The following is a 12623-nucleotide window of genomic DNA, read 5'->3' as shown; positions in this document are numbered from 1 at the left end:
CTGTTGGAATCCAAAGAAACTGCTTCCTACAGCCCTACTTTTATCCGCTTTGGTAAATGAAGTTGGGAGTTCTGGCTTACTCTTCCGTATAGTTCGGACGTAGGTGAGTTTTCGTTCCTTCAATTTACATCCAAGAGAAAGACTTGTAAAGAAGTTATCCCCAGTAATATTTCTACCACTTCCAGTAATTTCGTCTGTCAGTTGAAAAGCGACTCTTTCCCCTTGATTGACTTCTCTTCCCTGTTCTGGACTTTTTCCGCTATATATTTGCATCTTCCACACACAGCTTGTGGTGCTATCACAAATAACCCAGAACTTTATTCCATATTTACCCGGTTTACTTGGTATGTATTGCCGAAAGGGACAACGTCCACGCAAAGCCACAAGCTGTTCGTCCACCGTCATGTTATCTCCGAGAATATAAGCGCCCTGTAGAGTTTAAACCCAGTCTTCAAACACTACACGAATTGGAGATAGTTTATCATCAGGTCTTCTCTGGCGCCTGAGCTCTGCATCATCAAAACGCCCAGGTAACACAAACCAGACCATGAACGTCTTTCTATAGTACCAATATCTTGGAAGACGTCTTTCTAGATATTTAGGCCACCAAAAAACGTACCACTAATGGCATGGTGATGACGACTTTTATTGCCGATGGAGGTACGAATCTGGAACATTCCATAATAGTCAATATGAATGACGACATTTTTCAATACGAACCATGAACGTCGTTGCTTGGACAGTGTGGATCACGTAACCTCTAATGTTCGAAACAGGAAGTACCATGTACGTCTACAAGGTACCATGTCTGTGTCGTGCGCTGTGTGCATGATAACCGCGCATGCGCTGGCTTCGCAGTTTTCGTAGGCGGCAAGGTGGAAGATTACCGTATATGTAGTTGCACCATGTCTTTTCTCGTAGTGGAAGAAAACTCTTGTAGTGATGGTATTCCCATTGTCATCATCCACAAATCGTGGCTCACGCCACGCAAGAAACAAGCTTTCTGGCCGACAAAAGCAAAAGTAAGAAGAAATTTTGAGGCTATACTACTCAAGGGGGAAGAACCAAATGAAGAAGATTGGACTTTGTTCGAAATAAGGAAAATCAAATATGAAACAGGTTAGTATATTTTAATTCAATAATTTGCATATTGTTTTGCGTAAGTTAGGATAAGGTGTTAGTTTATCTTTAAAGAAGTTTTTTTTAGTCATGTTACCGGTCATTCTTAAGATGACAGTCTCGCCACTCGTGCTTGATCATCCCTACCAACAAATGCTACTTCTGCATGTACAGACACACAATCATAGTCAATGTCTTGCGAATAAAATCAGAAAAATAAACACACTGCTGAACAAGACTGCACTTATTTAATATAAAAACACGTGTAAATGTGTTTTTATATTAAATAAGTGCAGTCTTGTTCAGCAGTGTGTTTATTTTTCTGCATGTACAGATGATGAAACCGAAGAAAAATGTTGCGGAAAACAGATTCTTCCATATGCATAATCTCTGATGAACATAGACAGAATCAGTTTCCTCCGCTTGTTTCCCTCGCTTGTATCACCTGTAAAACAGAAAAAGTAACATATGCGGGTAGAGATAAAGCAGAAAACATCATTAGTACCTTGCTCACATACACCACTAAACATTAGTACAAGGGAAGAATATGGCAAAAGTTTGCTTTAAGCAGAACACTGATAGGCTCACATATAGGCCTACTTGAATCTATTTTTCTTAAGTCCAAGGGTAAAAATATTACTAAATACCATTCCTTTCATCATCATTAAAGAGAACTAACCAGACCCAAAAGAAGGAAAGTTCTAGAACGCTGGCCCCCTGTTACAAGAACACTGCCTTAAACAAGGTTTTCGTTAAAAAAAAAAAAATCCAAAATAATGTTAATTTAAATTTGATTAGAGGTTGGGGTTAAGTGCTGTATCGCCGGACCAATTTTAGGAAATTTACCGGGTCAATTGGAGAATTTATTTAAGTTTGTGAAGAGGAATGAGTGAATAAGATAAGTAAAATAGTAAAACTGAATAAAGTTGCCGTTTTTATTGGTTGTGTTTGATGTAAGCGGCACTGTATTTGGAGGCGGAAGGACTATTTCGCGGAGAGGTGCATTTCTTATGATATAGTAGCACGAAAGGCATGGCGTTGGGGAAGGAATAAGAGAACGTCGAGGGCTATTTAGCGGAGTATTTATTTAAGGAAAAGAAACTCCAGGAAATTGTTGTACACGATTTTTTTTCCTGAAATTGGAAAAGTTTACAAGCCTCAGTTTTGAAGGTAAGTGACTCCTAACTGAACGGGAATGAATTTCTGCAGAATGTACAGAAGCTGTATTGTATGTTAACAAGTGAAGTGTTGTTAGTATGGAACGATGACAAGTGTTATTTAAATTTTTCTGACCGTCAAAACCCACATGTTGTCACTGCCCTCGCTTACGCGTATACCCACCTTCGCCGACACGCCTGCTTCCTTCGGACGAGCCCCCTTGCTCCGCTCGGGCTCTCCTGCTGCGCTTTTGCCCTGACTCGGTTAGATAGAATTCGTGCTTTTAGTGGCCACCTAGTACAGGTTGAGTTGTTTCTTTGGACTGTAGTTTATATGCCCCTAACGTAAAGTAACGTCTTCTAACGTAACTTGATGTAATCCAACAGAATATAGCCGAATGCAGTATATTTTGGTGCATTTTTTCAGTTTTCAAAGTAGTCCGACGATACGGCACTAATACAGGAGGTTGAATATGTTAGGTAGGTTAGGTCAGGCCAGTTAGTTAAGTTCGGTTAGTACCCCTTGTACAGGTAGGCGGGCCAGTGTTCTAGAAACCTTCCTCTAAAGACAGTAATAGGATTCGTTGTGCTCAAAGTAAACTCTTACCGAAATTAACAAAATAACACCATTCAGCGTCAAAATACAAGTTTCAAAATAGGGTTATTCCGCAACAGCACATGAATATGTGACCATAACAAGAGCAGGTAATTTCCAAATCCCTTTTGGAATTTGAGAGGCATTTTATATTTCTCACTCAGACGTTTCGAGTGGTCTGAGGTTTTACTTTCTAGACTACGTCATGAGTTTTTTTTCACAGGTACATGGATGTAGGCAGTTGTAGAAACGTCAACAACATACTCTCTGAAAAAGATAATTTGTCAAATTTTTATTACTATTATTATTCCTGACAATCTCGGTACTATTTAAGCGATTCAACGACTTGTTTGTACCTTTCAGTTCCAAACGGAACGTCAGACGTATACTGGATAGATGCAGTCTCTGACTAAAAGAAACTGTAGTACAATCTACGCGAATTTTAAATTTCACATGAGGATTATAAGTTTATCGCGGGAGTTTCCCGATTTGTATATAATTCTGTACAAATTTTTTACTTGTGTAACTGTTTATCTTTTTGTCCTTCTGATATGACTCTTGACAATTACATTAACAACCAGGGCTATGTAAAGATCAGTACAACGTATCTTTATAAAGAGTCCTTCGTGAGTGAGTCGGCAATCGCATTTATGACCAATTAGTCCCTGTTTCGTGTCCAATTGGACAATTTCTCTTGGATGTAAGCCGAGAAGCGGTTTGGATTCCGCTTTAAGCTTATGTGACCCCTTCCAGCATAACCTTATTGTTGCATAATAACGCCAAGGCGAAACAAACTAATTTCTGTCCATATTTAATATAAATACTAGAGTAAATTATTTAAACAAAAAAAAACTGGTTTAAACTAAAAAACCGGGTTTAAACCAAAAAACCTAGTTTTTTGTTTTTTCAATAAAAACCATGGTTTTTGCCAACTCTGATAAATAGTGAGTGGGTGTATCTAGCAACACTGGCCAGATTAGCTCCTCCTCTCATACAGCGTTGCGAACGGTGTAAATCAATGTTTGCGCCAACTAGTAAAGTTTACAATCGTAAACACGAAGTACAACCATGTTCAAATGCGGTCACATCATTCCTTGATTTTGCAGGATATTGAGAGTTTTAGCCATCCGGAAAGGCAGTAACGATACTAGTTAAAGTGCATTGCATTTGATACAAGAACCAACTGTCGAGCTTAAAATACATAAGAGATTCGGCTTCATGTTTATGCATATGTACCTGCTTTTAAAACACCCAAGAGAATTCATTTACCATATACTTGACATTTTGCTCACTGTTTCACTCTTTTCCAGGGGCAATCATTAATATTTTTTCCCTTTCTGTTTTCAGATGATATAGAGAAGGCAAGGTCATATGCAAAGAGATTGGAAGATTGTAGTGGCAGTGACATCACAGAGTCAGATGCTGAAGATCGTGTTGGAAACAACAAACGACCTCAGAGGAAATTAAAACCCGTGAACCTTTTTCAACCAAGCAGTATACCTCCCTTACTCTCAGCTGGCACTAGTGTGCCAGAGAAGAAAGCTACAAAAAGGAAGCTTTTTGACATTCAGGGAACGCCGATATTTGAGAACTTGGCTGATGAGGCGGGTAAGAGATATTTTAAAATTATTCTAAGCTGGATATACTTTTTGGCCGTATTGTTAACAGGTTTTAGAAAGCAAGAAATTATGACAGATTTTGAACAGTTTTAGTGAAGCATAAAATTGAAAGATGACTTTCTGAAAGTTTATATATGTTCAAGTTAAATAAAAAAGACAACTCAAGTACAAAATCTGTTAACTTTGCTTCTTTACCATGAAACCAAATAATAATTATCGGAAATATTCATTCATTATTAACATACCTTCCAATAGTGGGGTCCTGGGTTCAACTTCTTGCGGGGGCACACATGAATCTGAACCAGCGTTAAACTTTAGAAGCTCCACAGCTCGTTTAGGACTGAAGGGGAGACTATTACTCATTTTTTTTTAAAATATTATCTATTGTTGCTATGAGTTGTCCTGTTATTGTCAACCTCGTAAGTAAGTTTGCTTTCTTTCTTTACAGCTCCTACAGCTGAACACTCATCATCTGTTTTCGTCGTGAGGGAAGAGGAGAGGATTGCGTCTGGAGACAGAGCAGTGAGTCGAGTAGATCCCCCACTGGTGACGTGTCTATTCTTGTAGCAGAAGTAAACTCATCGCCTTTCAGTTCGTTGTCTTCACGAACTTACAGCAGGCCAGAGGAAGATAACGCTGGCTTAGGTAAGTTGATGATCTAAGGTTCACAACTGATATTTAATTATGCCCAATGACGTTAGAACTTCTATGCATTGTTCCTCTTTACACTGAACTTGAATTTGATTTAACGTTTTTGAGCATCTGTGACAGGCTGGGAAAGAGGATGTGGGAAGTTTGTCGACCAGGGCCAATTTTGGAAGGTACCATTCCGGCATTTGCCTAGTGTGATTGAGGGAATGTCTGGAAAAACCTCAATCAGGATGGGCGTCCTCTGGGATCTATCCTAGGACCTTCCGAATGGTAAGCTTACACTTTACCAAATGACCAAATGAGATATGACACATTGGTGCTACTTATTGTTTTCCTGTACCTATGCTTGCTTCTGTTGGTCAAAAAAAAAAAAAACTTTGAATATTTTTTTTAACATATTGATTGTTTTCGCGTAACTATTGTTTAATTTTCTGCTGTCTCATGGAAATTGTGCATAGATGTTTAACTGTATGTGTTTCTTTGCATATAAATACTGTAACTAAACAATAATTCTTCTGTCTTCATATTTTGTCGCTATACTTTTCTTTTCCAATTTCATTATCCACTTATATACTTCACTCATCGCACATAAGCCTCCACTTCCTTGTACTTTTCTTGAAAAAAATCCTTTTTTCTAAAGTACTCTGTTTAATATTCTAGTGAAAACAGTTTTTTTTTTAACTTTGAGCAAATTTTTACTAAATCAGTTTTCAAAATTATGAAACTAATGACTTAATTATTTGAAGTGTGGAAAATTGACATAAGCACCACTGTTATAATATCTGTAGAAATATTTAATGTTGAGTATTGTTATTGATCTAAAATAAAATACCATGTTTATGATCTAAAGAAAAGGATATTCATGAGATATGATAACTTTGCCAATTTCAAATATTAAATTTGTACTAACTTGCCGTAATTAACACATCCTACTGTATTGTTTTAATCGAGGGGCCATAGCTCAGTTGGTAGAACACTGGCTTCGCATTCGGAAGACCGAGGGTTTGCGCCCACCGGCCAGTCATCGTGACTCAGGATTTTCCAGTGTTTTCTCTCAGTCGCACCAGTTAAATAGCAGGATGGTACCCACAAAACTAGGCCCTGGCCGACAACCTTCCCATGTTCTCCCCTTCCCCATCCCGACCTGTGACGAAGATGCTTAAAAACATTAAATCGAATTTCAATTTAATCTATTGGTTTTAATTTTCTTTTACTACAACACATGTCTGTTTTCCTGAAGATTTCGCCAAGTTTTAGAAACTAATATTCAGTATGTATTCCACCGTTATTAAATTTCCGATGTGCACATTGTATGTTTTCACTTATCATACTTTCTTTTTCGTACGAAAGTACATCTTCAACATCTTTATCTCAAGTCAACTTTTGCATTGTACTTGATCACTTCAGTTAGCCATTTACATTAGCGAGTGCCATCTATACTGGTCTAGGATGTATTGTTCTGTTAAAGCCCAATAGTTGGTAAGCAATTCTGTATAGCAATTTGATTTGTATTACAGAGATCTTTTCTATCTGACACTGAAGTCTTTTCCTCCTGACTTTCCATTTCAGATCTACAAAAGAAGCTCCTGTCTTACCTCATAGAAGTTAGACAGCAGAATGTTCAGATTTACAGCTTACTGGAGAAAGTGAACAGTAAGCTTTCCTCAGACATCCAGCGTATACCAATTTGCAACCTACCAGTGGATTTCCCTTTGAAAACACAAGGAGATGTGGAAAAGTTGGAAGAGTTCCTGAAAGACGACCAACATTTCTCAGACGTGGTAAGCTTGCATTCTCACTTCTACGTACCTGTGTTTCATACGTCTTCATAGGTGAAAGTTAAAGAATTCAAAAGCAGCGGAATTAAGGATAGTAGGTAAAAAGAAAAGTCATGGGTAGTTAAGAGAAAGTGATGCAGTATATAGCTGTTAAATGATTTTGTTTCCACACTTCGTCATTGTTTACAGTGAAATTTCTTGTTCATTTTTCCTGCTAGTAAAATAAATTATGGCATGAAATATTGGAGAAAGTCTGTTGTCGAATGGTAGGAGACCAGTTAAATAGCGAGTAATTTCACATACAAGTTACATTCCTACAGGTACAGCAAGATTTTCAACCTAAATCCATACCACTGCGAGCGCGCGGCTTCGAAGACTCAACAGCTGATGTGAAAGACAAAAATTCGGGAATTTTTCCGATCTAAATCCCGTGTTTGTTTCAATTTTGCACAGCTTATAACATTTCTCAACTGCTTTTTTTTTTTTCTCAAGAAAATTGTACGAGAAGGCTCAAATCACTTGAAGGTTATCATTTTAAGTACATTTTTGGAGGTGGATTTTTTTGGTTTTATTGTGGAATTTAACCGAAGAAACGCACTTTTTCTGGGGGGAGGGGACTATGGACTGTTGATGTTCATGCAACATATACGAGTGTCTTTATTATACTGGGTTCCCTGTTCTGCGTTCATGTCTGTCTGGTTTCTCTAGATGTCGCCTTGGACGCTTCGTCAGGTGACCTTCGGTAGAACGCGGCGAGTGTCCAGCATAACATACACTGTAATACCACATTAGCTAAAGGAACAGTTTACGGTGCATACAGTTACTGACATAACCATATCATGTTTAGTATGGACCACTGTGATGGGAATATTGCAATCTCGTAGTTTACAGTGTAATTGTCGATGGCACATTCGCTGCGCATTTTTGTCATGTACATGTAAACCTCTTACAAGCAAACCAAACCTTTGTTGCAATAGCGATCGCAACTTGCGCTGATTCCCTTGTCAACTTAAGAACGCTACGGTGTGGAAAAACAACAAGAACTGCGTTGTGCTAGCTACTTGTCACTTTTTTCTTCGTGGTATCATGTATGTTTCGTAACGGCAAATGTAAAAATATTCAATCTCCATGATGCAAAGGAAGTAGTTGAAAGAAAAGGCAGACTTTGTGTGTAGATCGCCACTACTACAGCGTTGTTCGCACTCACTTGAAATAGCAAATCCAGCCTGGTACTAAAAATTCCTAGAAAAGTCAGGGAATTTGATAGTTTGTTTAGAATTCATTTAGCAGGTATTTCTTATGTAATGAAAAATGTTTCAAAGAGGTGAACAGCTATTACTACTGATGTCAGCAGTTCAATATTTCCACTTTTAAGAAAGCATAGCAGGGCATTCCTGGCATAATGCATGAAGTTGCTTGACTTCTGCATTTCTAATTTTCTTCTATAGTTTATTTTTTAGGAATGACAGAAAAAATTAGAAAGGTTTTAGACTTTTTTCTTACAGAATTCTTTTTTTTTTTGGGGGGGGGGGTTTGATTTCAGTGTTAGTTTCATAGTGATGTATAATTCTTGAAAATAGATCATCCCTGCCCTGTTGCTAAATGAATATACTTGCTTTTGTTGTTACGTTAGCCTCTAGAGATGAGACGATTCAGATTCCCGGAACGAAAGTTAACATTAGACAGTTTTTTTCTTGTTTCCATCAGTAACCCCTTTATTTTTCAATTATTATTATTTTCTAAAAGTTTAAAGAACAATCTATTTACATTCTCCACATATGAAAAGAGACAATATTTTTTTCTTTAAAATAATCAAATACAACATGAGTAGTTCGTTTCAAATATATGAGTACGTAGTGTTGCATTTGATGTCATTTTTCTTTCGCACTTCTTGTTTTAACAAGTTACGAAATATATTATAAAGAAAATAAAATTGAACAAAGTGAGAAGGAAAATCGCATTATGTGGAGAATCGTCAAGTTACATGTGCAACCAGCATTACGAAATTGAAGGAAAATAGTTTTCCCTCTAATCAGGCCTGAGGGAGTTACGAAGGATCTAGTTCACTTTTTTGACTTCTACTCTGAACGACTGTCCAGGTTTATAAGTACTATAACATTTTTTTACAACTATTTCCATCTTCTATATATCTCCTGCTTCTTCCTTTCAGTGTTCCTACTTTGCTTCCCTGGGGTCTGGAGTGTGTGGCATTCTACGCCACGTAATGAGCAATGAAGTCGCCATGACCTACAATTTTCGCGGAAAAAAGGAGAAGAAAGCTTTCTGCAACCTGACATTGAAGGCAGCTGTGGTTCGTAAGTGGATTTCCTTCAAGATATTACAAATTACTCCTTAATTACCTAAGTGACAGTTTGATTTTGGATGCATCTATAAAGCATTCGAGCATTTGTTCAGACGATATATAGGTATAACCTAATTTCTTTCTAGAACACAGTTGACGGTTTATGGTAGTTTTTGTCTGTGTATTTATTTGTTTATTGAAAGTACACAAGAAAGGGATCGGGGCTCTAAATGCTAGATCACATTGGCCCTTTAAGTCAGGATTTAAGAAGGAAGGGATCCTGGCCTGTTTAGAGAAGGTACTATCCCGACATTCGCCTGGTGATACTGAGGGAAACCAGGGAAAACCTGTTAGGATGCTGCTATGAGCAGGGTTCGAACCCGCGCTTGACTTGGTCAGTGCCGTGTGGCAGGTGGACGCTGTTATCCTATACCACCGCTTTGATATAAGTAATTTGAGTACAGCATTGAATTTTATGTGCATCAGGCAGGGAAAGGGGGAGGTTGAGAAAATGAAACTGACGATCATAGTTTGCGGCACTGCAGGAAAGTTGTACCGGTATATAAATATTATCTTCGCAAAATTTCAGAACCTGGAGATGATCTGTTATGGCACGGAGTCTGAAATTTCGAAAATTTTATAAATTAATAAATAAATGAAAATAAAATTTTATGGTTCTTAAAAAATTGACAATGCCTTCGCAGTAGTAAGTTATATCTAAGTATTCCCTTTACAAAATTTCATAACCCTGGAATAATATCTTTTGATAAGATCTGAGGTTTTGAAAAAAGATTTAAAAAAATGTAATTTGAAAACTATATCACATTAATGACAGTATCTCTTTTGGTAGAGATGAGAAATTGCATTCACAGATAGTTAATTTCTGTTGAAAAGTTGAGAAACACAGAACCTATTTTCTGTTCTGACAGTGGTCTGAAATTTAATAAAATACCAAAAGTACGGCTTTACAACATCGAAGGGATTAAGTTTGAAATGTTCAATTTATATACTAGGGTCTAAAAAAATTGTAGTTTTTATGTTAACAAACTGAAACGTAGGCCTATTATACTAGTATGTTAAATTTACAGTAAATCGGTTTCGAAAATTGGTAAATGTGTAATTTTAACATCCGGCAATTGTGCCAACGATAGGGCTAAGGGAGACGATGAAGGATGATAAAGGTGAAGGATGAATGAAATGGTGGAATGAGAAAGTGGGATGAAACGGGAGTACCCCGAGAAAACCCACGAGCACGGTATCGTCCACCACGAATTCACATGGTGGGGCCGGGAATCGAACCCGGGACCGGTAGAACCAGAGATGAGCGTTCTACCACTTTTTTTTTTTATTTTAAAGTTAACTGAGCCACCGAACGTGACTCAGCAACTTACTTGACCTAACTACACTGGACTTGCTTTACGTGCTTTACTCGGTTAACTGGCTTACCTAGGAACGACAGGGACACGAACACAGAAACATCGAGGACAATTAAAATCACAAAGGCTCTCCCACCGGGAATCGAACCCGGGACCTCGTACACCAAAGGCGCACGTGCTAGCCACTAGACCAGCGGGGAGGGCTACCACTGAGCTATCGTGCCCCCTATCGGTTTCGAGTTGTAGGACCTTCGCTTGTAATATCGTTCCCCTCCAAAATTCAAATGAAATTTACAAATACAACAATATTACGACAAAGATTTGGGTACAAGTCAAACCACTGTTGCAGTAGCATGAAGCATTTTGTAAGACGTAATAATCAGTGCATTGGAAACATTGTTTGCGGTTTACAAGAGCAAGGTAGCTTCAGATAGGCTGTGCACCTGTATCTGAGAATCTGCAAATCGAAATGCGGTTTGCCTATGTGCATTACGGCTTACGGATTTGCCCCAGTAGATTTTATTTGCTTCTCCTGAAAAAAATTATCTGGTCCATTAGCGCGTTTTGATCCGGAGGTCCTTATTTGATCTTAACATTAACAGCAGACTTGTCAAAACATTGTCAAGAAGAAAAAAAATCACGGAGGGAAGTAACGACCGGAGAGCAATAATAGAAGATTAATCTCTCTTGAACGACCCCTATTAGCTCTATGTAGGTGGTGTGGCACCTAACTCGATCCAGTCAGGTCATTTCGGAAAATATAATTCTCTCACAACCAAGGTGCTCGTTTGAGTAGGGATCAAAAGTATTTGGTGGATGTGGTTTTTCTTATTCTGTCAAAATTTATCCTACAGATCTGGCTATATGCAATCGCTGAGTGAAAACGCGGAACGTGTTCGAGAGTTTGTTTACACAACGAGACCTTTACACAGCCATATTGGAATTAATTCATTATGAGAGTGGATACTATATTCAGGTTCCCCATTGAAGTGCAACACTCAATTATAAGGATCCAGCTCGACACATTCACCAGTTCATTATGACCTTTAGGTGCTTGGATAAAATTCATGTCTTCTTCTTTCTCACCACAACCATAGTTTTGTGGACAACATGGAAAATTTTACAACTTTTCTCTTACTTGGCAGAGATGTTCTATAATTTGGTATGGTTTTTTCTTTGTAAGCGCATCAAAATATTCTATCCTGATCTTCCTTTTGCTGGTTTCCCTTCCGCCTTTCCCTCTATCAAGTTGAGTTACATTAACATAATTTATCTAAATATTTCTTACACATTTAAAAAAATATTTGAAGCATATATTTAAATGATATACAAATAATGATTTTCTCTCTTTTTCTACTTACCATTATATCTTTTCTTTTTAGGAGCAGCACGAAAACATGACCCAAACTCTACCGAACGAACTTTAGAGGACACAATTAAGACGTGGCTGAAGCATGCCCCACAACGGTTCTCGAAACAAATGGTTCAGAGAAGTAGTCAGTGAAGTTTTTGTTCATAAACTGCTTTTTGTTGGAAAGTGCTTTCACATTTATACTTGTTTGTACATTAGTTACATTTACATTTAATGTGCTTTCATATTTGTACTTGTTTTTACATTAGTTGTTTTTACATTGTAACATGTTTAGAGTAGTTTCATACAGGCAGCTAAGAAGAAGAATTGCCAGGGAATTGAATGAGGCAGTCAGTGAAATTCTTGGCTCTGGCAATTCCTCTTCTAAGCAGCCTGGTGAAGATTGTCCCAACGCGATAAATAGTTCATCTTCACAGGATGAAATATTTTGGGGTGAATGCCAGGAAGCTGACCCAGAAAGGAGTACAGAAGAGACTTCAGGCCAAATTCCAAATACTGTCTGCACGCCCATAAATTCTGACGAGGAATTGAAATCCTTCTTGTGCACCTGGTCTCTGAAATACAGAATTAGTCACGAGGCCTTAAGTTCATTGCTGAGAGGACTTCATACATTGCACGCGTCTTTACCAACAGATGCTAGAACTTTATTAAGAA

The 12623-nt window shown here is 37.9% G+C and overlaps 2 protein-coding genes across 2 annotated transcripts; both read left to right on the top strand.

Moving 5' to 3' along the window:
• Window positions 1-543: 543 nt before the first annotated feature.
• Window positions 544-6834, top strand: LOC145662257 (uncharacterized). Its single transcript, XM_081727638.1, has 4 exons — window positions 544-1119; window positions 4219-4479; window positions 4939-5135; window positions 6711-6834. The coding sequence occupies exons 1-3, from the start codon at window positions 906-908 to the stop codon at window positions 5055-5057; spliced, it is 594 nt and encodes a 197-aa protein (XP_081583764.1). The 5' UTR covers window positions 544-905; the 3' UTR covers window positions 5058-5135; window positions 6711-6834.
• Window positions 5182-12119, top strand: LOC145662889 (uncharacterized). Its single transcript, XM_081728859.1, has 4 exons — window positions 5182-5311; window positions 6711-6922; window positions 9090-9234; window positions 11980-12119. The coding sequence occupies exons 1-4, from the start codon at window positions 5182-5184 to the stop codon at window positions 12099-12101; spliced, it is 609 nt and encodes a 202-aa protein (XP_081584985.1). The 3' UTR covers window positions 12102-12119.
• The last annotated feature ends 504 nt before the right edge of the window (window positions 12120-12623 follow it).

Source organism: Thermobia domestica, chromosome 10, assembly GCF_964235325.1.
Source record: "Thermobia domestica chromosome 10, izTheDome1.hap1.1, whole genome shotgun sequence".
In the NCBI taxonomy this organism is placed as follows: domain Eukaryota; kingdom Metazoa; phylum Arthropoda; class Insecta; order Zygentoma; family Lepismatidae; genus Thermobia; species Thermobia domestica.
The sequence above is the reverse complement of the archived record's forward strand: the minus strand, read 5'-3'. Positions and strand labels throughout refer to the sequence as shown.

Coding starts and splice junctions, on each gene's coding strand:
- LOC145662257 (XM_081727638.1), top strand. CDS start 906: ATGTCTTTTCTCGTAGTGGAAGAAAACTCTTGTAGTGATGGTATTCCC. Junction 1,120..4,218: donor GAAAATCAAATATGAAACAG/GTTAGTATATTT, acceptor TTCTGTTTTCAG/ATGATATAGAGAAGGCAAGG. Junction 4,480..4,938: donor GAACTTGGCTGATGAGGCGG/GTAAGAGATATT, acceptor CTTTCTTTACAG/CTCCTACAGCTGAACACTCA.
- LOC145662889 (XM_081728859.1), top strand. CDS start 5,182: ATGACGTTAGAACTTCTATGCATTGTTCCTCTTTACACTGAACTTGAA. Junction 5,312..6,710: donor ACCAGGGCCAATTTTGGAAG/GTACCATTCCGG, acceptor TTTCCATTTCAG/ATCTACAAAAGAAGCTCCTG. Junction 6,923..9,089: donor ACCAACATTTCTCAGACGTG/GTAAGCTTGCAT, acceptor TCTTCCTTTCAG/TGTTCCTACTTTGCTTCCCT.